The 27,522-nt window shown below is 39.1% G+C and overlaps 3 protein-coding genes across 6 annotated transcripts; 1 reads left to right on the forward strand and 2 right to left on the reverse strand.

Moving 5' to 3' along the window:
- Positions 1 to 637: 637 nt before the first annotated feature.
- On the forward strand, positions 638 to 7,612 carry fhl2a (four and a half LIM domains 2a). Of its 2 annotated transcripts, none has more exons than XM_017470394.3 (6): positions 638 to 810; positions 4,234 to 4,397; positions 4,716 to 4,890; positions 5,827 to 5,996; positions 6,656 to 6,842; positions 7,010 to 7,612. In XM_017470394.3, the coding sequence occupies exons 2-6, from the start codon at positions 4,242 to 4,244 to the stop codon at positions 7,159 to 7,161; spliced, it is 840 nt and encodes a 279-aa protein (XP_017325883.1). In that variant the 5' UTR covers positions 638 to 810; positions 4,234 to 4,241; the 3' UTR covers positions 7,162 to 7,612. The 2 variants fall into 2 exon arrangements, with proteins under 2 accessions (XP_017325883.1, XP_017325882.1); XM_017470393.3 differs by lacking the exon at positions 638 to 810 and adding an exon at positions 3,396 to 3,669.
- A 1,344-nt stretch (positions 7,613 to 8,956) lies between these two features.
- Positions 8,957 to 13,138, reverse strand: c6h2orf49 (chromosome 6 C2orf49 homolog). Its single transcript, XM_017470395.3, has 4 exons — positions 12,963 to 13,138; positions 11,283 to 11,440; positions 10,830 to 11,163; positions 8,957 to 9,229 (listed from the first exon to the last, which is right to left on the reverse strand). The coding sequence occupies exons 1-4, from the start codon at positions 13,086 to 13,088 to the stop codon at positions 9,176 to 9,178; spliced, it is 672 nt and encodes a 223-aa protein (XP_017325884.1). The 5' UTR covers positions 13,089 to 13,138; the 3' UTR covers positions 8,957 to 9,175.
- Positions 13,139 to 14,746: 1,608 nt separating this feature from the next.
- On the reverse strand, positions 14,747 to 26,838 carry gpr45 (G protein-coupled receptor 45). 3 transcript variants are annotated; one of them, XM_047155851.2, is made up of 4 exons: positions 19,511 to 19,891; positions 18,674 to 18,724; positions 17,486 to 17,622; positions 14,747 to 16,458 (listed from the first exon to the last, which is right to left on the reverse strand). In XM_047155851.2, exon 4 carries the CDS (start codon positions 16,352 to 16,354, stop codon positions 15,236 to 15,238), a length of 1,119 nt encoding a protein of 372 aa, XP_047011807.1. In that variant the 5' UTR covers positions 16,355 to 16,458; positions 17,486 to 17,622; positions 18,674 to 18,724; positions 19,511 to 19,891; the 3' UTR covers positions 14,747 to 15,235. The 3 variants fall into 3 exon arrangements, with proteins under 3 accessions (XP_047011807.1, XP_017325879.1, XP_017325876.1); XM_017470390.3 differs by lacking the exons at positions 18,674 to 18,724; positions 19,511 to 19,891 and adding an exon at positions 26,614 to 26,838; XM_017470387.3 differs by lacking the exon at positions 18,674 to 18,724.
- Positions 26,839 to 27,522: the final 684 nt, after the last annotated feature.

The following is a 27,522-nucleotide window of genomic DNA, read 5'->3' on the forward strand; positions in this document are numbered from 1 at the left end:
AAGTAAATAACAAGAGAGAACATTTTATGATAATATAATTAGCAGTGGAGAACATGAATTCTCTCGAGTTGAATTCCATAAACATTTGCCAGATGTTTGTTCTCCAGCATCTTCATGAGTATACATTTGCTTAAAATCAAAGCGGTAATGACTGTAAAGACAGACCCAAGACATTCTAGAGGCCATTCCCCTCGATTTGTATAAATATGTTCCATAAAAAAGACGAACTTTCTGTCCTTGTTCTTCAGCCCATCACCCTCACTTGCCAGTAGTTATTTATTATTGCATTCTTCAGGACTCGTATTACATAAAATGCTTACAGTAAAAGTGCTGCAGTCAATTTACATGCTTCAGCCATTGCCTTATTGAATTTGCAGTACTTTGCTGATAAAAATCACTACTCATGTGCTAAAACGAGTTATTACACTTAAGTGAGTACAAACAGGAACATAATCGGCAACTGTTCCTAAGTTCAGAATATAATGTAGAATAATTACATTATATATTAAGGAACAACTACTGGCATGGATGCCCAAACCAGACTACAATGATAGGCCTTAAAAGGACACAGGATTGAAGAGGGTGTGTGTGTGTGTGTGCGAGGGTGTGCAAGTGGGCTTTATCTGTGGTAATACTGAACGGTATATTTATAGCTCGTCTAGATAAAGAGTGCCTGTTCGTACTCCACCACCTCAATTAGCCGCCCCATAGGTGGGGTAATTCAATCAGGATCGCCTAGAGCACGGTACCACAGACACCCTGCTCAGTCCAGCCAGACTCAGCACACAGAAAGGCTGCTCATTCTCTAAGGTAAGGACTACACCTCACACAGGTATTCTGCTAACCATAAGATTAACACACTATGGTGAACTGGAAAGATTACTCGAATTCCGAAGATAGCTGTGAAAAGAAGAATATTCCTTCTCACTTTCTCTTTCCCTAACCCAGTACTAACTCTGCCAGTAGAGGATCTTTATTACAGTCCACTTTCCAAAACAGAAAGAAAAAAAAAAAAAGAAACTCGTTAACACGAAATAGAAGCCAGAAGCCAAAGGGAGCAATAGGTTGAATGATCATCAGATAGACCAGCCTGGTATATGAATCAGAACATTCTGGAAAATTCATCTTCCTGTCATTAGTCTCATATTACCTCCACTACTCTCCTTTCCATCTGTGTAGTGAAAACGTATTTAAGGAAAACACAGCAGATATTAACACACACACACACACACACACACAGAGCAAAGAATCCCACTGACATGCGTCATGTGTCATGTAAATCTTACACAGAGAAGCATCTGGTTGAATGAAGCAGCTTTTTTTCTGCCCTATTTTGGAATGATGTAAGATTTAATAAAAAGTAAAGCCATTAAAAGCCAGATGATTTACTCAATGTTATTGCTTATCCTTTTTAAGTCAAACAGTGTTTTTTTTCTTCTTCTTCTTTTCCCTCATCTTCATTCTTTCTTGAGATCGAATTGCATTTGGAATGCACTAAACATACCCGTTTATTTATCTGCGAAGGTCCAGGACAGAACGGGTGTTCTCGACTATCGTGCAATAACATCTGTAACGAAAAGGAACGACGATTTTACAGGGTATTCGGTCATGGAAATAACTGGCATTGAATTATTATGCGTGTGGCCTAGGCAGGGTGGGATGTACGGAGTTTAAATTTATAACTCTAAACAGATTTTCCGACTCGTCTAGCATGTGGGGAACCTTTAAAAGTTCTTTGAGGATTCTACAGCAGAGGGTTTCCCTATCAAAACTGGTTCTATGTATGATATCATGTAATTATGAGGTGCGTAGTTGGACAGTGGGCTGCTATAATGTTAACAGGCTGTCACCGGGATGGTATGCAACACTCTATGCTATAGAAACAAGGCTCACTTTGCTAAATATATGGCTAGATATGAGGAGTGGATAAGTGGGCTGTGATCATGTCTGATTCTCATGGGAGAGCTGCCCACCTGTCTCGTTAAACGTCTCAGAAAGCTTTTAGCATCCACCACAGGGCTCTGCCTTTGTGCGATAGGGTTCTGTGACCATGGCCACAAAGTTACTAAACATAGCCAGAGATAGTGAAAGGCTGGGAGATTAAGGGAACACATGGTGCCAAAGATGAACTGACAAAAAGGTCTTGGGGTCAGTATGCTAGTGCCAATCACTAGGTGACCAAATGTTGTATATTAATAGAAATATTTACATCACTCATGATATAACTCAAAAGCAGATGTGTGGGATATTGTATCGTTCTCAGGACGCCATTTTGAGGAGGTTACTTAATGGATTGGTTTTCGTGGGATTTATTTTTGTTAAAACTTGACCGTTAATCATTAGACAAATCAAAGTGAAAACACACAGATAGAAGGAGAAAGGAGTCACATGGAGATTCATGAAAGAGAATCAGAAAAAGACAGGAGAGCGGTCAGGACCGGTAGACGTGCCTTTTAATAGACTGAAGAGGAATTAGGTAACGTGATAACCCTCGAGATTACAGGGAATAGATGGATCATGATGAAAGGACAGAGATAAAAAAGATATGCTGGAGTGTAATTGCTCCTTAATATTAAAAAAAAAAACAACAACAACAACATTTTGCTCATCCGTAATACGTCAGTTGTAACAAATATAAGGACTTTTTGTCTTTGGCCAGCAGTGACTCCTAGGGTCTGATAACTTGCTGGATGACAGCAATTAATAGACATTATTACATTGTTTGGGCATTTATGGTATAATAATTCAACTTCTAATGTAGTTCTGCCAAATCCGGTTTAAAACCAGCATCACATTACAGCTAGGATCAAAGACATAACTCTACTTTAACAGCGGTATAACATTACAAAGCAGCGCACAGCAGCATTCGTGGTCTGGGTAATGTTTTATTTATGGAACTAGAGGAATTTTTATTTTATCGAGCAAATTAAAACACACGCGGGAAAAAATACAAAGGAAAAAGCAGGCTAGAGGAAAACAAAGATCACACTGGAATCTCAGTCGATGCGTTTCCATCAAAACTTAAAGACACGGGCGTGTTGAATAATCCCTGGCTCAGTACTTTTCCCAGGCTTTATTAATTCTAATCCAAAGATTTCAATGTGTAGGAAGGTAGCTAGAGAGAAAGGAAATGTGATAAAATGACATGCATGCTACTCTAATTAAACAAAGGCAACAGACCAATAGAAAAACAATGATATCATGTCTTGGAAGAAGACCAAAAGCTTGGAGAGCAGGGGGGAAAAAGTACAAATACCAAGTGAGAAATTGAAAAGAATTTAAAAAAAAAAAAAAAAAGTGAGAGGAGGAGCAGCGAGAGAAACTGTCGATGAGAAAAGAAAACTGAAAGAGGGCGTTTGAGTAAGAGGGCATACTTCTCCCATTTTCCTCAATTTGCTGCCTTATATGGTCAAACTGTGGAAGGGGATTTGGTAGAGAAATGCAGCTCGGGCAGCGCACGGTTTCAGTCAGCCTCATGCTGTAAAAGAGCAGAGGACAGAGGAGCAGGGTGGATGTGTGTGAGAGTCACAGACCGGACACACACACACACACACACAGCAGGACAGTGAGGACAGCTGGCAGTGTGTGAGATGCGTTATGGCGTCACAGGGCTCATGGCAGGGATAAGCAGAGGAGCTTAACACAGCCAGGAACGAGAGAGTTGCAGATGTGAGTACCCGCTATTCCAGTGTGCCAACATTCTCCATCACTCACTTTATCACTGCCATCGCCTGCGACCTGAACAGTGGCATTAACTTGTATTGGAAAGGTTTTTCAACACAACTTAAGATCTATTTTTAGTGCTTTCGGACCATTTTGAAATGCAAATTTTACTGTAACTTTTTAGCAGGTTTTCCTTTTCATGTGATCCACGTACAGAGTGATAGCTGATATACAAAAATAACAGGACCCCTGGATCAGATTAGGTATTAACAGTCCACTTGACTACACGCACATCGTGTATTCTGATCATTTACAGCTGTAGCTGGGATTATGGCGTGTGCATACCTATGCATGGTTCTGTTTTAGCACCACGTTTTATTTGTATTTTTTTTTCGTGGGATACAAGAATTGAGGCTTCTCACAGGCTAATCTATCTAAGATAGGACTGACGACCAGACCAATAAACCTCCATGCTTATGTGACTATCTAATCTCATGACCGTGATATTGAGGTGGAAAAGGGGCAGAATATGTTGATCTCATGACTTCTCTCTCTCTCATTTGTCTGAAGGACGAACGATGACGGAGCGCTACGACTGTCACTACTGTAAGGAGTCCCTGTTTGGGAAAAAGTACGTCCTGCGGGAGGAGAACCCTTACTGTGTAAAGTGCTATGAGAGCCTGTACTCCAACACCTGTGAGGAGTGCAAGAAGCCTATAGGTTGCAACAGCAGGGTAATTCAATGCCTAAATCCACTTTAATTAGAGATCTAATGTACTGTACTGTACATACAGCTGCACATTGCTGTAGACTGCACTCTTAAGGGTTCTTCACTTGCTAAAAAACAAAATCGCTCTACATAGAACCTTCTTCGATAATGAAACACTATTTTGTAACGCTAAGTCTACACAGAACCTTTTAAGTTTGATGATGTTATCTCTTTGTATAAATGACAAACACAATGCATTCAATTAGCCTATTACTGACTGCGTCACTGTCTCGTGGGGGAAATTCCCAACGTTACAAACTCTTCTGTAACTGAATATCTACAGGACTTGTCGTATAAGGACCGCCACTGGCATGAGGACTGTTTCCATTGCTTCCAGTGTAAGCGCTCGCTGGTGGACAAACCGTTCTCCACCAAGGACGAGCAGCTGCTCTGTACCGAGTGCTACTCCAATGAGTATTCCTCCAAGTGTCACGACTGCAAGAAGACCATCATGCCTGGTGAGAGAACTCGATGTGGGAATAACACAGCCTACGGTCTGGCTTTACTTTGACTAAGCAAATACTTTTCTCTTTCAGAAAATACAGACACCCCAAAAGAACACCCTCACAATATGTTCTCTATTGCAGTCTGATAAATGACTGTTTTCCAGACTGGGCAAACAGCCTAGCTCTTTGGGAGTATAAAACCGTTCTTCTGTAGAAATAAATAGATCACTATAAAACAACATGTTACACTCTCCTCTCGCCACTGGGAGAAAAAAAAATTTGGGCTGGATAATATACACAACAGATCACATCCTGATCTTTAACTCCTGCCACAGTGGGTAATGAGAGTGACAGTTGATAACGTGACTTATTAGTACACTGTTAGTACTTAAAAGGCTTGGCTTGTGGAATCGTGTATAAAACAGAGGGTTCGATGAAGATTTCATTTAGGAAACCTTCAACTGTCAAAAGAGCTCTTGAGGAAATCTTCTCCGCTAATACTGTAGACACTGCTAACAAAACAGCTTCAGAATGATCATGAATACCATAAAGCTGGTATTAATTAAGATGGTGCTTCATGAAGTTCTTTTTAGTACTTAAAAGTAATCCACTCACTCGGAGAAGGATCTCAAATCCATGGACTAAAAAACTATCCAGCAATGAAGCTTTGTCCTCCCTGTGTATGACCAATTGCACTTGGCACTGGGGATTGTTAGGGAATCTTTCTAAACTATTCGTGCTTTAAAAGATAAATTGCTTAATGTGCTCTAGTGCCTACACAGTCTTCTCCAATAATTAAAAAAACATATTGCCATATTGCATTTAAAATCTGCTGACCATGAATCACATGAACACACACCAAGCTGCGATTGCATTGGAATATATAAAAGTGTATAAAAGCACAGACATGAGCACATATCCATTCCTGAACCTGTATCTCTTTCGCAGGTTCCAGGAAGATGGAGCATAAGGGCAACAGCTGGCATGAGACCTGCTTCACCTGCAAGCGCTGCCAGCAGCCCATTGGTACCAAGAGCTTCATCCCCAAGGACAACAACAACTATTGCGTGCCCTGCTATGAGAAGCAGTTCGCTATGCAGTGTGTGCACTGCAAGAAGGTAGTCTGTTTTTAAACGTGGTTATTTGGTAAAACATCTACTCCAGAAAAACGGTGGGTTCTTTACGGCGTGGGGAATTCCGCTGCTATGGTTTGAATCCAATGCGAATCAACGGTCATCTACAGTATATCCAATGATAAAACATTTCTATCCTGATGGGAGTGTCCTCATCCACAATGAAAGAAGGTTGACTGAATGGTTTGATGAGTATAAAGTGATGTAAATCACATGATATGGGCTTCACACTCACCAGATCTCAACCCAATTGAACATCTATGGGGGAATTTTTTTTTTTTTTTTTAAACTGAGATGCTAGCTCTCTCCACCACCACCACCACCACCACCACCATCATCAAAACAGTCGTTGAGGAAATATCTTTTGGAAGAATGGTGTTCCAGAGACGTGTAGGAGCAGTTCTGACAATGGCCCAACCGTTTATTAGCATGATTCAAGGTGGTTTTTCGTTTAAATTTGTCACTTGTCTGTACGGGTGATAATACACCTCGAAAGCTGTGAATTCTGGGAATACCTCCAAGCAACAGTGATGACAGTGTGTGTCTGAAATAAGCATTTTGATTTACAATCTTGCACGAGCTGAGAATAGGTTGGACGCTTACTGAGATTCTCACGAATGCAAATGGAATTTTTTTCTCTCTAGCCCATCACCACTGGAGGCGTGACCTATCATGACCAGCCGTGGCACAAGGACTGCTTCCTGTGCACCGGCTGCAAGCAGCAGCTCTCTGGGCAGCGCTTCACGTCTCGTGATGACTTTGCCTACTGCCTCAACTGCTTCTGTAACCTGTACGCCAAGAAGTGCGCCTCCTGCACTTCCCCAATCAGTGGTACGCATGCAGCGGCTTTCTGCAACCACGAGGGAATGACAAATAGTTTAGATGTGAAATTTCAAATCTGTTAGAATAAATACTGACCAACATTAAAAAATAAATAAAATAAAAAAAAAAGATCAGGTGTGAAAATGTTCAGATGTTCACAAATGCCTATGTTTTAGGGCTTGGAGGGAGCAAGTATATCTCGTTCGAGGAGCGCCAGTGGCACAACGACTGTTTCAACTGCAAGAAGTGCGCGGTATCTCTCGTGGGCCGAGGCTTCCTGACTGAGAGAGATGACATCCTGTGCCCCGAGTGTGGCAAAGACATCTAAGAACTCATATAAGTAGAGAAACAAAAAAAAAACTAAAGCATAGCAGCATGGGAAAATCCTGATACACTTATATAAACTCTAGTCATAGCCATGGATTTTAGCACCACTGATTATAAAGGTGTATTATTTTAGAACAGGCAAATGAACTTTATCCTTTATCCTCAACGACAGCTTCAGCACTCGAGTTGAGAATACGATGAAATTTCACCAGATATATTTTCACCTACATGTTTATTTCCTTTACGGCATGAGAAAGAAGAGCTACGGAATAAAGAGCAATAATAATCCAGAAAAATATTAGCTTTTGAACTTTAAAAAATAAAGATTATGATTATGTTGCATATTAACACACTAACCGATTTAAAATGAACTCTTGATGGTGCGCCTTTATGAGTTCCTAGTTTTCCACGATCATCTAATACAATGCAATAAATAACATAAAGAGCAATAAGATTCTGCCTGGAATTATATCTGTGAAGATTTCTCAGTAATGCTTGTCCTTATCAAAGATTGTACAGTACTGCGCGAAGGTTTTAGGCTCATGCAAAGAAATGCTGTAGAGCAAAGATGCCTTCAAAAATAATGAAATTGAATGTTTTTACATTTTTTAAATAATACCATAAAGTGCAGTAAACAGAAGTAAATGAAACAAAGTCAATATTTGGAGAGAATTTTTTTTTTTTTAAAGTAGTCTCCGGTACAATGTGTGCAGTTTTATAAGGAAATGAGCTGGAAGTGTTATCGAGCGTCTCGCAGAACCAGACACGGTTCTTCTGGAGACTTTGACTGACGCACTCGCTTCTAATTTCTGCAGCGAAACCCAGCAGCCTTCATTGTGTTATTTTTTTTTTGTCTGGAAAGTGTCTCATCACTTAATCTGCTGCTTTCTTTACTGACATACAAACACTTTTCTGTAACATTTCATTCTGTGCTAGAAATCTAATGTCTCGGAAGCTAAAACGTTTTTGTACTGGCTCGATAATTTAGAAGTCATCAAATAAAAAAAAAATTCTATAACAATGTTTGTACTAAAAAAAAAATAATAAAAATAATAAAGGTGCCTAAAACTTTTGCACAGTACTGTATACATCAAAATATAAAACTAATTAAAACCTTTAAGTGTTTTTCTGGTGTCCCATTCTGAAAAAAAAACAAACAAACAGTTTCCAAAACACATAACTCACCAACATCTTAGTGATAGTGACTTAGTGCAGAAAAAGAAAGTCAACTCCTTGCCTCAGCGAGTTAAAGAGAAAGCGCCCTCTAGAGTTCCATGTGGGAAGCACTGGACTGACAAATAGGGGGGAAAAAAAAATCCATGTGCCGTTTTTATCTCCCAGCTAAACCAAATAAAATCTACTTGGTGGAATCATTTTTTTTTTTTACGCATGTCAAATGCATTCACATGTCAAGGTAAATTTAATTTCACTCCTTGTGCACACATTCAACTGAGAATTCACAACCTTTGTGCTGTCTCTGAATTCACAACGGTGTCTATTTCCCAACTGATGACAGCTATCTCTGAACAGAGCAGCATAGATCTCCTGCCCAAACTGACATTCCGGCATAAAACGTGTAGAAAATTGAATGAAATGGGAAATCAGACTTAGTTGTTATGGATATGAATTTGATGGGTTGTACAGTATAATTAGAACGATGTAAAGAACAGATCATTATTTATTCAAGTCAAAAGGACAATTTTTTTTTTTTTTTTTTTTTTTTTTACAGTGTTTAAAAGAGAAAGCCGTTCTCGTTGTCTTTTAGAACCGCACATAAAACACCGGGCAAAAGATGCTCATGAGGAAAGTCTTTTAATACTCTTTTGGCACGTCTAGGAGGACCCCGGGGAGCGTGTGGGACGGCGGAACAGCGGACATCCAAATTCAGATGCACGAGCTCGTGATCCCTTTTATGGCCTCTTCTGCCACAGGACACATGGCAGAGCGAGACACACCCGTCAGATATCGCTGAAAGGCACTTCTTCCTGTTAGCACTTCTGATAGGCTGACAGAAATCATGGCCATGTGACATGCTGAATCTTCTTTTTTACCTCAGGTGACTTGAGCTCCTATGTGAAAGCAAACAGTCGTTCATCATAACACAAAAACACAAATTCATCCCACAGCCATGGCTGTATACATTCAAAGAGAATATTACAGAAGCATGATAATGGGGGAAAAACAATTGTATTGTATTTATCCATCAGCATCTTATGTCTCCACACATCTCTGTCGACAGTTAAAAGCTAGTCAACAAAGTCTATCGATCTAAAATACAGAGCAGAGGATAAAATCGGTCACCTCTGATCATTTCTGATGAGTGTATTTTAAGAAGGGGAAGCCTTTATTCGGTACATATACATCACGGCAGAGTGAAATTCTTCTCTTTTGTTAGGAAGTTAATGCCAGAGCGGACGGTCGGCCATGATACGGTGCCCCTGGAGCAGAGAGTGTTAAGGGCCCAACAGTAGCAGTACTGTGGCGTAAACTCCCAAGCTTCTGATCAGTAACCCAGAGCTTTAACCGTTACATTAACGAGCTGCGTTTTCTGCGTATTCTATTATATACTATGTGTATTTTATTCGAACACATGAGACACATTATCTTAGGGTTAGCATGCTAGACAAACCGCATAATAATAATAAATATAATTCCACACTGGCTGAGAGGATGAGTAGACATCCTGTATGACTGTATGAGTAGACATCCTGTATCCTGAGTTTAAAATAAAAAGAGAAACTCCCCAAGATTCCATCATGAGTTCTCTAGTTCAACAACTTTATAACTGGGTAAAGATACAAATTCCACAACGAGGAGAAATCAGCTTTCGTTTACTATCTTTCTACCAAATTAGACAACAGATGAATGCCTGACCCGCTCAGCGTGAAAAGGGCTAAAACGTTGGAATTTTTTTTTCTCATTTTCAGTATAATATCTTTCATGCTCTCATTCCTGTTTACTTCGTTTACACTCTCATGAACCATTTTCTGATTGGTTGTGGCTCCTGCCAGGCGTTTGACGTACGTAAATGAGCTGGTGTATCATGCATGTGTACAAATTTACGACAGCGCTGACGGTGAATAGGACGACTCACAGCAGCTCAGAAACATCATAGTATACCGGGGGGGGGAAAAATCCTACACACCATAGCTTTAATTTCTGCACTGCAAGCGTTGTAGTAGCAGTCTATTTCCCGGAGTTTGTTCATTAAGACTCTGTAATATGTTATGTATATACACACACAGTGGCCACTTTATTAGGAACATTGTACTAATACTGGGTTGGGCTGTCTTCGATTATACCAACACCACCAGCCTGGACTGTTGACAAGGCAGATTGGGATTCATGCTGTTGATGCGAAATTCCAACCCAGCCATCTCCAAATTGAGATTAATCAGACCACCAACGTGTTTCCAATCTTCAGCTGTCCATTTCTGGTCAGTCTGCGCTCACTGTAGCCTCAGATTGTGATACAAAAAATAAATAATGTATGTGAACATGAACAGAACATGCTGCCACGTTTAGTTGATTGGATAATTGAAGAGTGTTCCTAATAAAATGGCCAGTGAGGCAAGTATCCAGGTTCTGATTAGTTGAACCGGTTTATAAAGTGCTATAATGAGCACTGTACCTAAAGCACATTAGTGGAGATGTTCTGACTGTACTCACAGGGCTGTCAGGCACTCCTGAGCTTGTTGCTCCTCGCTTTAGCTTTGTGCTCATGCAGTCGGACTGTAACGAAGATGGAGCCGAGGAGCTATTCATGCTGCCGTTTCCTGTAGGACTCCTGGCACTTCCTGCTGAGGCCCGGGAGGAAGATGAGTTTGTGGAGGACCCTGAAAGTTTACGTATAGGGTTACTAATATTGATGCTGGAAGGTGGGGACTTTAAGCGATCTGTAGGTGGTAAATCATCCACTCTCTTTAGCTTAATGCTGCCAGTTTTGGTGGAGCTGCCATCAAACACGATCAAGGGCCGCTTCCTGCCACTGTCTCTGCTCGAGCTGGTTGTAAACAAAAGATCAGAACAAAAAGGCCATGTGTTAAGAGGAAATACAGGGAAGGTTTATACACTGTTTCACATGAGTATTAATAACATGACAAACTTCCTGGATTTGGTCACCTGTGTGCAGTGGTCGAGCTCTCGCGTGGATTTGTTTTCTCCACTCTTTTCCCCCACCTGTTATTGGGGAGTTCTCTCTGTGGTAGTGGGATAACATGCTGGATATACAACTCTGTGAGGTGGTCAGGGTCTTCACTGTCTTCTGTCTTTATCTTTTTCTGGAAAAGGAATTTCAGAAGGTGGTAATTCACTTAACTGAATGTCTTGTATAATAAACATTGTATTTAATTTTTTTTTGTAAATAAAAATCAAACCAACATTAGCAACCTGCAATCATAATCACTGGAACATATATAATGGTGATGATGTACCGATCTTGTGCTGAATATCAAGATCAATCAATACCGTCCTGAAGACCTTCCCCATGTCAGAAAACTTAAACGTTACACCCTTCCATCTGACTGTTACAAAGTGCTGACACTGGAGACTCCTTCCAACAAAAAAAAAAGCTAAATAAACATCTCCTCCGGAAAAACTTCAACTGCACAAATGTATATGTCTATGTCAAACATATCGAGTGTTTTAAATCAATTTATGTTGAGCAAGGGTTCTCAAACCTGTCCTGGAGGACACATTTTGTATGTCTGTCTTATTTGACACACCCTATTCAGGTCTTGCAGTCTGTACTAACATGCTGATGAGTTGAATCAGATGTTAGATTAGGGAGACATTGAAAATATGCAGTGCTGTGGGTCCTGAGAAGGTCCTTGAGAAGCACTGATATAGAGAGCCAGATTAGGAATCCCAGTATAAAGTGCTCCTATACAAACAATAACGTATTTATGCTGCCTTCAAGTCCACCACCAATACTCATAATTACAACTCTGGAACTAATATTTTTCCATGAGCCTCGACTGTCCTAATTGGGGCCGTGTCAATAAAGCAACAGTGGCCTCCAAAATGAAAGTAACATCTACAGTAGACGATAAGATAAACTTTATTTATCCCACACTGGGGAAATTCCCTAGTTACAGCAGCTCAATTACACAAAACACAGTGAAAAGCTAATTTATCCACCTTAACAGTTCAGTTCTTTATGTTCTTTTGGCACACAAAAAAGAGAAAACAATAGACGTTTTCGCAAGCCCTCCGTTATTATTATTATTTTCAACCAAAACCACCCGAACACACGTCGTAATTACCATTTCCGAACTAGTTACGCATGAATTTCCGAGGAGAACTTGAAGGCATCACTGGAGCGCAAGCATTTTAATGTAAAATGGCTTCTAAACTCTGATTGGCTAAACCGCATTCGAAGCCGTTGTAAAACCCTCGCTATGCTCACACCTGTGACCGCATCACCATAAATGAATGATGTATTCATGCGCCCCGTTTTAAACCATTACAACGGTTCCCCTAAAGCCTGTAGTGTCCACGCTATGCCCTAACGCTTGCTCGTTATGTTGCTTAGCAACCAGATCTTACTGTTCATATACTACACTGCGTGGCGGAAGAAGAATCATTGTTATTTAGTGCGAATTTTTATAAACAATAAACTAAAATATTTATATAACATTAGGTTTTTACAATCATTGTTTTGGCACCGTTTCATAAGAGCAATACTATTAAACCAAGTCGGTTACTACTATCGCTTTTAATAAATAAACAAAGTGAGCTTAGCTTTGGCTAATCGACAGCTTGGTTAGTGATCTACAGGAGACATGTACACTTTTATCTAACCTCGTGTAAGACGAGTTTGAGAAAATCCCGAGACAGAAGTTCGGGGTGCAGCAACAAGTCTGTTTCTGAGACGTCTCCATCAGAATTTCTCATTTTTTCGTCCCGTCTATTCCTGCAGGATGCCATTTCTACTTCCGGAGAAACACGGAAGTGTCCCCCCTCCCCCTCCTTTTTTTTAAAATAACTATTACCTGAGCGCCTCCGACTGGTCTGGTGGAAAACCCTTTGTATTTTGTCTTGTGGGAGACATGTAACTATCTTATCGAAGGGCAGTACTAAATGGAAAAAAAAAGATCTTTAAACAAAATAATAACAACTTACACTGATCATCCCGTTCAAAAGTTTACACCCCCCTGGCTCTTAATGTATCGTGTTACCTTCTTGAGCATCAGTGAATGTTTGCACCTTATGTAATAGTCGTGTACGAGTCCCTCAGTTGTCCTCAGTGTGAAAAGATGGATCTCAACATCATATAGCCGCTGTTGGAAAGGGCTCAAATATGCAGAAGATGCTGGAAAAGCAAAGAATGTGCAGGACCTGGAGGATTTTTCTGAAGAACAGTGGGCAGTTTAACTGCTCAGGACAAACAAGGGACTCATTTACAACTATCACAAAACATAAACACAGTCGTGGATCATCTAGGTAACGACACAGTATTAATAATCAAGGGTATGTAAACTTTTGAACGGGGCCTTTTTTTTTTTTTTATAAATTCAGCTATTATTGTGTCTTGTGGACTATATGTAAACATTTGTTATGTGAAAGAGCTTATTCAGGTCAGAACTAAATAAAAAACAACATGGGATTTTTATGATCCGTCTTATTTTGTTAACAGTATTAAGATTTATCAGATTCTACAGGGGTATGCAAACTTCCAGGCACAGCTTTTATATATATATATATATATATATATATATATATATATATACACACACATACATACACACACACACACACACACACACACACACACACACACACACACACACTGCAGTCGGAAGCTATATTCAGATGCATATTAAATTAGAAAAAGTAAAGTTAGAAAGTAAAATTAAAGTAGAACACAAGCCTATGAATCTGACCATATGTTTAGACTTATAAATATTACACAACAGAACTTTAGACAATTTTCCATAACATTACAGTGGTGCTTGAATGTTTTTGTCCCATTTATTTAATTGGGTTCTCTTTGTCTACTTTTAAAACCTGTGTGAAAATCTGATGATGGTTTAGGCCATATTTATGCAGATATATAGAACATTCTAAATGGTTCACAAACTTTTAAGCACCACTGAATAAGTAGTAAAAGTATCCTTTCTAATGCAGACAGCCATTAATGAGAGGGGGAAATCAAAATAATTAAAATAGAAATCAGATGGCATTCAGTACCTGGAAGATTGTCAGTAATTTCAGAACTTACTGACCTTTTAGCAGAGTTCATACATCTTCAGTAACCTCTTTGTCATGGTCAGTGTTCAGGTCGAATCAGAGCCAGGAACACTGGGCGAAAGGTGGGAATATCTACCAGAAGGGATTCCAGTCCAATACAGGGCGCTATGCACGCACGCATGCGAACACACACACACACACACACACACACACACACACGGGGCAATTTAGTGTAGCCAATCCACCTACCAGTGTGTTTTTGGGAGGTGGGACGACACCAAGAAAGAAAGAATCTTTATGTACTCATTGCCTATTTCTGTTCCAGAATGCTTCCTGCACTTTGAGAACCATGACATCATGTATAACCTTTGCAATATAGGCTTAATCATGAGGCATTTTTGCATTATTGCATTATTTTATTGCAGTATTTCAATTCAGAAAATTCACAACAGCTGCTTTCTTTGCCAATATCCATGGTTTTAAATTGCTGTGATTCTTTCTAAACATGTAGCATATAACAGAAAAAAAAAACCCCAAAAAATGGTGGCTTCGCTTTGATTGTATTGCACTGATGAACTGTGACAAAAAATGTAACAAAATTTGCTTGTCCATGATGTGTTTCTGTGTTAGGTCAAATTACAACATGGGATTTTATTTGCTAAATAGTATGGGTGCTTTTTCCCCCAGCTGAAATGTACATCTTAAATAATCCTCACCAGTAACTGTAAAGGATGCAATAACTGGTATCTGTGTTGTTGAAATAAATGTTTTGAAATTCTCATTGTATCGCTTGCAGGTGTTGGTCAGGGAATGCAAGTTTTATGTTTCAGATGGACTGTGAATAAATTAAAGTGTAACCGCATTTCAATTTCCAAATTCAAATGCTAAACTGCAGACTGGGTCTCAGTGCTACAGATATAAATATTGCTGGGTCTTATGCGCCTGTGACTTCGACCCGGGACCTTGGGGTAGAGCCTGCAAGTCTTGGGCATGAAATCTAAACAGGCTTCACGAAATTTGCGGATCCTCCAGCAGTAGATGACGGGGTTAAATACGGCCTTTAGGTAACTGAGCCACAGAGCCCCTATGCTGACTGGATAAAATGCTGGACTGAAGTAGAAGCGGCGACTGAAAACAGCCAACAGGCTCACCACTGTATGAGGCAGCCAGCACACAGAGAAGCCAATAAAGAGGATCAGGATGGTGGTGAAGGCCCTGGTTTTGAAGCTCATGTCCACGTTGACCTGTGGGGGGCGCTGCAGACCCGTAAGACCCAGCTTGAGCCCTGCGCAGTCTTCAGCAACATGCGTGTGGATGCGCAGTGCATTTCTCCGCACTGTGTTCAGAATGCACATGTAGGAGTACAGCATGACACTAAATGGAACAAAGAAAACTGCCACTGCTAACAGCACCATGTAACCCCGTTCTGCCAGTGAGTCACTATATCCCAGGATACACTGGGGCACCCGCTCCACGATGATCCCAGCCCTCCAGTTTACAACTGATGGAAGTGCCACACAGAAGGACAAAGCCCATGAGGCTGCGATCAGAACTTTGGCACGATGTGGTGTTAACTTGTCCTGCCTCTGCACGATGATGAGAAAGCGATCCACGCTGATGATGAGCAGGATGGAGACACCCTCCAGGACAAAGAACCAGTAAAGCATGACGGAGGCTCGGCAGAATCCTACTCCGAAACTCCAGTCCGTGGAGGCCACAGTCACAGCGGTGAAAGGCATACACAGCAGAGAGAGCATGATGTCTGAGAAGGCTAGCGTGGCTAGAAGCAGGTTGATAGCTGATCGCATTGCTGGCTTCTGATAGACGATCAAACACACTACTGAATTGCCCAAGAAACCAATGGTGATCATGAAGATCATGATGGCAGCCAAAGCCACCCTAATCACGACAGGAATTAAACTAATTTCAACCTTCTGCAGCTCAGGCTCTGCTGGTCCAAGCAGTCCACATTGTTCCAGAGAGCTGGCATTACATACAGACATAGCATATGCTACCAAGATATATCAGTCCATGTTTGAAGAGTTGGCTCTAATCCTTTGCCATGGTCCACTGATCAGTCCTTTTGGCAATGTACAATTAAAATAACCTAAAACAAAAGAGATTATGAGGCATATGTACAGTATATTAATACAATTCTGCATTTATATCAATTATAAGGTCCTATCTTTCTCTGTTTTGTGATATTAGTGTTATTTATATGCGTTATTATGTGTGATTATTATTATTATTATTATTATGCTTATACTGATTTTCTATGTTTAGATATGGGTCTAAAGAGAGTTTCTACAAAATAACTATGGACATGATGTCTTTTCATAGCGTTTCTTTGACACTAGACTGAGTTGTTGTTGCTTTTGGGGTTTTGTTTTTGTTATCAGCAGATTATAAATATGGTCATTAAAGAATGTCCATTGTGATCATTGATTGGTTGGCATTTGATACGCACCCAGTGGCCAAGGGTTAAGAAAGTGTATGAAAAAATGACCTCTTTACAACGTAGCTGCACTGAATTGCAAACCCTGAAGGTTGCTGTAACAGAGCGGCTGTTTCCTTTCATTTTTTTCCTTCTACTTAATTTATTTCTGCTAGAATCATTTCATTGTAAAACCTGTTCTTGCTGAAACAGTTCATTGAATTATTGTAATGAGAACAATATGATATCTGAGTGAAATTTTAAATACAGTTTATCTTTTCTGGTCTAAATGAGTATTCCCAAGAATAGAGACCATGCAGATTAGGATTGATGTTTATCTAGGAGAAAATAACAAGATCGCACAAGCAGATGCTTAATTAAAGCACTCAGTTAACTGATTAGAAAAGGAAAATGTAAAAAAAAATGTTAACTCGTCACTCAAGACCCATCACTTAAGACTCTCTCTAATGTTCTGTTAGCCCCGTTCTTACCAAATAGAGCTGAAACATTATTCAGATCTATATTTAACATAACAAAATTCGACATTTTTTACATTCGACCCAGAAATCCTATTCTTACAACTACTCTTGAGTGATTAGTATGAATCGCAGGGTGTAGTGCATGCCTAAACACTCAGATAGACAGTACTGTGACAAAGATTAGATTAAAAAAAAAATAAATAAATTCTATGCACACTCACCCAACTGATACTCCAGTTGTCATGGTTACTATGAGGACAGGAAGGGCATTTAGTGCTATGGAAAAACTGAACAGAATTCAACACCCTCCTGTCGTGTACACAGAGTCAAACACTTCCAAGTTAAAACATCCAGGGACCTGTGGACACAGAAATAAGCAGAAGTTAATGTAATATTTTCCTTTTGGCTGTGAAGTCTGGTGTCTTCAGATTTCCATGTTTACTTGTAGTGAATTCAGAAACTCTTAAACTCTCTTTACAGCAAACACTGTGTTCATCAACCCCAACTGATCACTGTGGTCAGTAACATGCATGATCATTGCCAACACTTCTTTATCAATTAGTTCTACTGATGTGTAGGTAACTTCACTTCACGGAAGGAGCGGAAAGGTAATGGATACACTTTCAGAAGCTTGGATGGGACTGAATGTAGCATGCAAGGGCTATTTAGAAATGTATTTTTCCAAGAATAGTTGAAAGTAGGTCAAAGTGTTATAATATTGAACACAGAGACTGCAGCACCTTGCTGTCCTGAGAGATCGGTTACAGATTAGCACAAGTATTTTATTGTTATTACACTTAAACTCCAGTCTATCACTCCATCACATCCCTGTACTTGTGATAGTCTAGAACGGAGCTCTTTATAGTCCAAATACGCAAAAAAAACAACAACAAACGTTTGCAAAAACATTTCTAGTTATTTCCCCTTTAACAACTTTGATCTCTTTACTACATCTGCTTTGCATTAGATTAGATATACATTTGGCCCAATCTTAAATTGATATACTGACAGTACATCCTTGTTATATTTAGTAATCTACAGAACACCTGACCCGAACAAATCCATCACAGTATTAAGATGCACTGTTAATTATTCTACCAACTAGATAAAGGTGCCAACTCTTGTTTAACCTATGAGCATAGAGTCAGAGATCCTGGACATTCACAACAATCCAGTAATTATAACCTTAATCATACAATGACATTATTTCCAGGTGCACGGTGGCTTAGTGGCGCCTCACACTCCCAGGGTTGGGGGTTCGATTCCTGCCGTGTGCGAAGTGTGTGAAGTGCATGTTTCCTCCGGGTACTCCGGTTTCCTCCCCCAGTCCAAAGACATGTAGGCTGATTGGCGTGTCCAAAGTGTATGAATGGGTGTGTGAATGTGTACGTCATTGTGATGGACTGTACCCCTCCTTGTGCCCGATGCTGCCTGGGATAGGCTCCAGGTTCCACGTGACCCTGTAGGATAAGTGGTATAGAAAATGGATGGATGGACATTATTTCCAGCAACATTTGTGTGCACACACGGACATAGGGTCCACTTGAACACCATTCAGAAAAGCCACTTAAATCGTTGCTGCATCACGTTATCAACTTGTTGCTTAGATACCAGAGATAACGTGTGGCTGTAAAGACCCACAGCATAACTGCATCAGGGCTAAACACGTTTCTATGTGCATGCATTCACTGAATTCTGGCACATTTAAGCTCCAGCCCGCTGTATGTCTCACCTGTTGCGCTATTTATTTATTTCACTGACCAGGAATAAACATCTAAACAACATCTAAAATAAAAAATAATAATAATAAAATAAAAATAAAGGCATATAAAGGCATGTAAAGGCATAGCTTAAAATTCTCTATGAATTCTCTATCGTTTCATATTCAAGATTATGTTGTGATTATATTGCGCATTATTTAATTTCAGCCCGACGTACAAAAGTGCACGCGCTCGCTTTTAATCGAAGTGGCTCGTGACTGCGCGTTAAACACAAACATGGGTTCTCAATTGCGTGAAAGGCAAAATGATACAAAACAAACAAACAAACAAACAAACAAACGAGATAAAGATCTTGTTTCAAAATGAACCCATGCAACGCATTATTCTGCACGGATCCTGCTCTACTCTGAACGGCCAGTATATGAAACGCCATAGAAAACATCGCCATGGTTTACTCGCCTCGTGCACGCGCATATGCGTTTAACATTACACGACACTTATGCAAAGAAATAAAACACACAATACCTCTTTTGCCAACGATATAAAAGAGCGTAGATCGTCGTCTTTTAACTCTCACCTGTCTGTTAAGCTATACTATAGAAAGCTAAATCTCTCTCTCTCTCTCTCTCTCTCTCTCTCTCTCTCTCTCTCTCTCTCTTATGATTTGCTCATGATCAGAGCTCCATCAGTCTACACCTGTCCAGTCTCCCAAGCCATAAAAGTGCAGGCTCTGAGGGGGGGGGGCGGGGGGTGTCAAGAACCGCCTATGTAGCAGGCAATGTCTAACACCCTGGCACCATTTGCTTTATTATAACTGATTTCTGGATTCGACAAAATCAAGATACACTTCCAAAGAAATCTTCCGTCAGTCTGCTTAACCCAGGCCCATCATAGGGCAAATGTGGGGCGTTTACTCACCAGTGTTCACTTAACATGTGAATAAACAAGTGCATGTCACGTGTTATGGCAGTGGGGAACGTGAACCATTGGCCATCACACCTGATGACTGTCACTAGGGAAACCATTCAGTCTCCATCCAGTCCATGAAACTGTCAGCAGTACACTTTGTACCCTCTGACGTCACACTGACACACTAAGACCCACACAGTATGATTCACACACACACACACACACACACACACAGCTCCCACCCACAAGCCCCATGCTCACGCTCTCGAAGGATTTACAATGAGCTTATGTTTTAATTATGGGGTGCAGGTTAACAGCTTAAATATGAATGCTGTAAATGTTATTGAGAGAGTGTGCCGTGCTGTCTGAACTCCTAAACTAAACTGAAGAACATCCTACATCATGTTACAGGACTTTCATTACGTTACATTTTACTTTCAATGCTGTTACTGTAAGTTCTTTCTTTGGTGTTGCTGAACTGTCCTGAATTTGCCTGTGCTGTAGTCAAATCTGATAGTAATGCTTAAATATGCTTTTTATCTGTTTTGTGGTGAAAAGCTTGTAAATAAGGGCTATATGGAGGCAAAAAACTTAAGATGCAAAACTTTAAATACAGGGTTGTGCATTAACTGATCATCTACTTGACACAATTGGTTTATGTATTTATTTTTTAGTTTCGTTTTTAATTCTTTTTATTTTATTATTTAAAAAATAAAATAAATGATATATATATATATATATATATATATATATATATATATATATATATATATATATATATATATATATATATATATATATATATATTATCAGAGACTGCCTTATCAGTTTATTCCTCCCTGTCTGACTAGGATATACTAATGCTATAAAACGCTGTCATTATCTTCCTGACCAGAAGATGGCCCTGTTGTCAAAGTAAAATTCTTGCACGCTTCAATACAATACTGTACATTCTCAGTATTTATAATGTGAAATTAACGAAACCACCATCCACCATCATTTCACCAAATGGGTTATGTAGTGAGCTCAGAGCAATACACAGTATTACAATGTTCCAACAAGTAGCTTTTATTTATTTATTCAGTAAAACAAAAGCTGGCACACATGACTTAAACGGAGGGTATTTGAACTGACAAAAAAGTAATCCTGGAATTTCCAGGAATGAGAACCTTTTCACTTGTTTTGCAGCCTGTGAAATGACTATACAGAAGAATGTTAAAGAGAGAGAGAGGAGATATACTTAATCACGACACAACATGGCAACTTTAATTTTAATATAATACAGTTTGGTTTAATGCAACGTTTACTTTCGGCCCACGGCCCTCGATCAAGCTTGATTTTTGGCCCTTCATAGGAGAAAGTTTGGGCACCTCTGCTGTAGTACAATTACTCCCAACAAACAGAATAAAACTTTGTCAAATTAACTTCAGATTTTATCATTCCATTATGGGTGAATATGACTAGGAATAATTAATACAGTTGTGAAGACCAAAAGTAGAAATGTGAATATACCGTTCCTGGATAAGCTTATAGGTTAATAGGGAATATAAACAGTTGGAAAAGTGGAATAGCGCTATAATATCAACAGCACAGTTAAACTAATGACGAGGATTAGTCATATTACCTACCCGTTCTATTTGAAATAAACATTTTATGTCATATGAACAACTGCAGTTGTGAATCAGTCCGAATAGGTTTTCAGACTGCCCTACTCCAATTCATATATGACTTTTATAAAGAGTCCTACTGGATTCAATCAACACAGCAAATACATACAGTATAGCCTATGTTAACACATACATTGCTAAAATGTGGATATAACCAGTTAAGAGGTACAATTACAGGTGCATATGAGTCTGAAGAGGTTTGTGGGGCAAAGTGGACTAATTCTTAATTCTGGCTGTCAGTAACAACAATTCAATGTAACATCAATAAATTATACCTCATACAGTTCGGGAACTACCAAGAGAATAATAGGCTATTTCAGTTATCTCAGCTTATAAACTGTAGGTATACATATATCTCATAATCCATTAGTTCATCAGCAAGATAGTCTCAACACAAAAACAAGGAAACATGTTAGTTATTTAGCTGGCGTGTTTTTTTTTTTGTTTGTTTTTTTTTGCTGAAATTTATTGATGAATCGAATTAGCTAGTTAATATTTAGTCTATGATCATAACAACTATTGAAACTGAAATTTATTTGGTTAAGGTTAATTAATATCTGCATATTCTAAGAGTTCCTTTCAACTACTTGGCTAATGTTACTTACTAGTAAAGAATTATAAGTATTCATTCATTCATTCAAATAATGCACCACTCTGCCTTGTCCAATATCAAATCAAGCATTTCAGAGGGAGAGGCAGGATTATAAACCCTCTTCTTCTTCTTCTTCTTCTTCTTCTTCTTCTTCTTCTTCTTCTTCTTCTTCTTCTTCTTCTTCTCCTCCTCCTTCTTGTTTAACCAGGGTAGATACATTAAGATAAAAATCTCTTTCACAAGCAAGCCCTGGCCTTGAAAGCAGCACTGTAGTTACTACAGAATACATTACAACACAGGACATAGATAATTGCACTCAATTGCACCTGCCGGTGTGCTGTCGGTATTCCTCCCAGACATCTAAACTTCACTGAGTCAGTGATCAGTTCCACGGTGTTTTATGACCCATCAAGTCCATCATCATTCAGCTTTCAAAATAGCTAAAAGTATCATACATCAAGTGACAATGAATTCAGACCTGTTGCCCACACATCTGAGGCCCTCTCATTCTTGCTCATCTAGAATTATGCATACCACCACAGCAGTTGTCCTACTGAGATGACAGATCTGTTGAGGATATGGATAAAATGACTCGGTCTAAGTCTTCAACATCTGGAGCTTCCTAACACCAAATCTTCATAAACTTCTGTTCAGAATTGTATGCAGTTAATCCAGGGAAATGCTGTTCATACAGTTCTGTTCTACAATCGTAAAAAGCTTCCCTTCACTATCACTGTGTAATAATACAGACAGCCACAGAGGAAGCTTGAACTGAGTGTGAGCAAGGCCTCTGACATGATCAGATGACTACTTCAATCAGTGCATGAGGAAAAGGCCCACAAAGATAATCTCTGACCCCTTTCACCCAGCACACCTCCTACTTCAATCCTTTCCCTCTGGTACTAATGATAAAGACATTTTAATTTATTAAAACGAGCTTCTTCTGGACTGGATTCGATCCATTAGACAGCAGAGAACATACTGCTGCATGTTTGCAATATGTTCCACACTCAGTTTATTATATTTGCACACCTTGATTTACACAGTTATAGCTTACAATCAATGTTATGCCCCTCCAGCTTGTCAGTGGCATCATTTACAGTGTAACTGTGCATGATGTTTATTAATACCAGACTCAAGTACCACCAACACTGTAGTGTGGCAATAAAGAATCTCGAAAGAAGATTCGGATTCGAATATAGATGTTAAAAACAAACAAACAAACAAAAAAAACTTTAGATGTACTGGAGTCTAGTATCAACTGTTATAGGACATCGATGCCTTTTTTTTTGTAATTTGGCTGGTATGTAAAAGAATGTTCTCGTGCAGTCCGAAATCAAATTGTTAAGCCTTTTCTTCTTAGATTTTTTCCTATGCAAAATGTGCAATATGATATTACAATTAAAGTAAACTTTATAGTAACTATTCAAGGTCAAGTATTTAATGTTGTGTAAAAAAAAACAAACAAACAAAAAACATTTATGTTCCAGTTTGTAATGACAAATTATCATTTAAAAAAGATCAGGAACATTGCCTGTGTTCACCGACAAAATATTTATTTTGTTTCTGCCATTATGCTGAACAAGGACAATAAGAACAACTGTGGGAAGAATGGACTACAAAAAAATCCTGCAGTAACTGGTCTGCCAGAGGCTACCATGTGTTCTGAGTGATGCCGAATACCTCTGACCTTAACCCTGCTCCAGTATTCGACAACTTGGCCATGAGAACTGGTAGAATGGACAGGTTCTCACTCTCCTACCCGCTTGTCCAACACTGAGCTGCCCATTATACCACCTGCTGATTATAGCCTAACATTCATCTTTCTCCCTGCCATCATGTATCTGGCAACACCATGCTTAGAGTCACTTTCATTTAGGCACGCCTTCTCCTAACGAATCTGTTCATTAACAGCCAGTATTTGGAGGGAATAAACGTATGGAGGTAACAAGAAATTGAAACAAATCAGCAGGCCAGATCAATTAGCGGTGATATTTCTGATCTGTAAATGAATGGATGATTAATGGCTGATAACAGAATCCACGCTGATTCCTGTGAACTCTAATTCACCATTCAACAGATGCTGGCAGTGCGAGCCCAGGTTGGACATTTCTTCTAGAGTAAATATGCTGGTATTTATGTTGACGGCACGAAAAAAAAAAAAAAAAAAAAAAAGCCTTTCTGTTACACTACCTTGAAAAACCTTTAAAAAAAAAAAAACTGGGTTTACTTTTTCACTGAAAATGTTATTGTACTTTAATGAATTACTGAAGGTTAAGGCTATATTCCTATAGGAATGTACCATAAAAATTCTTTATCTAAGAAAGCATACTTTAACTGCCACTAAAGTATTGTCTGGCAGTTAGTGTGTCTAAGTAGTTAATCTAATTAGTGAATAAAGTGTCAAAGCAAATTATAAGACTTTGGATATATGTAATTCTTTGCTTGTGTTTCCTCATGTGTAAGTCACTTTGGATAAAAATGTCTGCTAAATGAGTAAATGTAAATGTAATACTGGGATAAATGTACTTTTTGTTCATGATCTCCGAAATAAGTGTGCTATTGAATCTCACAGAACGTTATTTTATTCCACAACGCTGTTGAATTCTCGAATCTGATTGGTCGAAAGGTCTTCATTAATTTTCTCGAACAGCCCGGCTCTGACATTAATGCTAATTAAAATATGTCATCATTTCTATAGTTTGTTCCAGATTATGCTGGAATAAACAGAATAATCTTAGGTGTGTGTTGTTATTTGACGAATTAAAATCTAAGTAAGGAGACGTTTATTTAACATTTACTGTATGGAGGTTTTATCAGGTACCGGTGCTTTTTTATGGTCAGGTTTTCCGCCACGGTCCTCAGGACAGAGGGCCGTGCACTCAAACAATCAAACAATTATAGTTTCATTGCTATAAAAATGTGCATAAAGGAATGGATAGCTTGTACTTGTGTAAAGCCTCGTGCCATGTACAGCCTTTCACCATGTAAATAAAGATTAAAAGCACCAGTGTTTTGGAAGATCCTTCTGTTCTCATCAACAGTGCAACCCACTAACAGTGCCATTCCAGTGACCTGCTAGTACCGACTCTGTTAGTCAGAAACATGCTTGTATTGATCATGATGGTTGATTATGAATTTTTAGTTGAGATGTCTGTTGTATAGTGGTGGAGGACTTATAACCATGTGATTAGCGTGAAAAAGAATCAGAGCGGGTAAGTGTGTCCTGTGCGTTGCTTGTCTTGAAAGCTTGCTTCTCTATACAGATTTAGTTCACTGATTCATTTGTTTAAAAGCTCTATTTTTTTTCTTTAATGGTGCCTCTGGATGGTTACCTGGTTAACATACTCCTTGAGTAGATGCTTGAAAGAAAACCTTGACTTCAACATATGAGAAAGCGTTAATATCGTCTGGTCTTCCAAATATTGCTGATAAGAAATACACCTCATTCTGCCTTCTCAGATAGCTTGTCTTATATATATGTAATTCTGAATGGGTTTTGACTGGGGACACACTGGACAGTTGCTAACCTAAAATGTTGAGACTGTAACCGTATACCCACTGAATTTGAATTTGTTGTTTGATTGAAAAAGTCAAGAAATTAAAAGAACTTCAACCCTCTGTAAAGATATATCATGTAAGTATGTCTCATACACTGTATCGGTATCATGAGAAAACCATGAAAGTATACTCTCTGTAACAGAATTGCAGGATTCATACATTGGATACCCATGTGTTTACAACTTAGATATAAGCCTAACACTTTTTTTTGCTAGTACTAAAAGGCTTCTGCTGTGAACCACTGAGGTAGTAAGATTAGTTATCCCCTTCACTGAGCACTACACTCTTATTTTCTAATAGCTTTAGCAGTCAGTGGCATGGATAATAAGATTGCACTGAACACCACCTTCATGCCTAAATGTGATTTATCCCTTATGGACTCAACTATAAACTCAGACACAGACAGAACATTGTAAAAAAAAAAAAAAAAAAAAAAAAAAAAAAAAAGGGGGGGGGGGGGGGGGGGGGCTTAAAAATGCTTATGATTTAGCCAGGCATTTGAAATGAACAGTTGAAAATAGCTTGAATTGCCACAAATGCCAAAACAAAAACAGGTCCTGATATTGGTTACAAAGTCAACATAAATAAAAGGGAATAACCCATTTTATCTCTCTCCCTAATCTTGAGGAATTCAGAATACATGAGTATGAAAGGTTGGGAAGATGCACGATGGTGCAGGATAAATTTTCCTTTCCACTACTCTCCCTTTTTCATTTTTGCTAAAGCAAAAAAAAAAAAATGCTGAAATACATACACGCACAGATATTTTTGATATAATTAATTCAAATATAAACATAGATTCCTGCAATGAGAGGGTGTGGATTTGACCTTTCCTCTCATTCTGGCTTCAAATAGTTCAACAAGGTGCAATACTTGACTAATAAGGAAACAAAACTCACTACTCGGTGCTCTCTGTGTTCCTTTCGCATAAACCGCATAAAAATGTACTCATACACCAGAGTTCTGGATCTGCTTCCAATTATCCACACTGTTGCAATTCAATTAAGTGAAATTAACAAGGTCATTAAATATCTGTTATGTAATATGCGATATCATATGTACTGTACTGCCGTATTTAATGCCATATTGAAGCCTCTACAGAGCTGAATGATCCTGAAGTGTGGGTATCTCAGACATCTAGCATTTACATATTTAACACTGATCTGCCTTACAAGGCACAGAGGGCAATGGGGTTAGAAGGTGGGAACAGTTTAGCTGTCAACACACTTCAACTGGACACAGCAACTACAATCAGGTTAATCAGTGTTTGTTTCCTGTGGAGCGCCAAGTCTGGGTTTACAATGTGGCAATAATTAACAGTGAACACAGGATAGCAGCAACCCTGCACTGCTATGAATATGCCAAATGACTGAGCATTTATATTAGTGTGTGTGTGTGTTCGTGTGTGTATTGGGGGGGCACTATACACGTATACATTTTGTTTTCTTCCACTGGGAGTTTTTTTTTAATCCCATCACTTTAATGGCAGAGCCTAAATAGCAGGATTAGCACATGATGCACAATAACCATCTAGTCTTCATCACTTCTGCACAAGGTTTGGAGAACAATTACCAGCAATTAAACGACTGCCAGTTATATAAAGAGATAATTATGTCCTTGGTGTATTGCACCAATTAACTACTTTTATTCCAACCGCCAAGCTGCTCTGATTTGCAATGTGTGGCCCGTTTCAAACAGCTTAAACAACAGAAATTCTTGCACTTGTCCCTTTTAAATGAGGGGATATGATAGCCTAGAAACTGAAAAGTGTCCTCTTGTCTGGGAAAAGGATTTTGTTGATTTGTTTT

This window comes from Ictalurus punctatus, chromosome 6 (genome assembly GCF_001660625.3).
Source record: "Ictalurus punctatus breed USDA103 chromosome 6, Coco_2.0, whole genome shotgun sequence".
In the NCBI taxonomy this organism is placed as follows: Eukaryota; Metazoa; Chordata; class Actinopteri; order Siluriformes; family Ictaluridae; genus Ictalurus; species Ictalurus punctatus.

Bases quoted from the DNA above. Each gene is read 5' to 3' on its own strand.
- fhl2a (XM_017470394.3), top strand. From the start codon at position 4,242: ATGACGGAGCGCTACGACTGTCACTACTGTAAGGAGTCCCTGTTTGGG. The intron at 4,398-4,715 runs GTAATTCAATGC...GAATATCTACAG, and splicing joins CTATAGGTTGCAACAGCAGG to GACTTGTCGTATAAGGACCG. The intron at 6,843-7,009 runs GTACGCATGCAG...CCTATGTTTTAG, and splicing joins CTGCACTTCCCCAATCAGTG to GGCTTGGAGGGAGCAAGTAT.
- gpr45 (XM_017470390.3), bottom strand. From the start codon at position 16,354: ATGTCTGTATGTAATGCCAGCTCTCTGGAACAATGTGGACTGCTTGGA.
- c6h2orf49 (XM_017470395.3), bottom strand. From the start codon at position 13,088: ATGGCATCCTGCAGGAATAGACGGGACGAAAAAATGAGAAATTCTGAT. The intron at 11,441-12,962 runs GTTAGATAAAAG...TTCCTTTTCCAG, and splicing joins TCAAACTCGTCTTACACGAG to AAAAAGATAAAGACAGAAGA. The intron at 11,164-11,282 runs GTGACCAAATCC...GTTTACAACCAG, and splicing joins AGCTCGACCACTGCACACAG to CTCGAGCAGAGACAGTGGCA.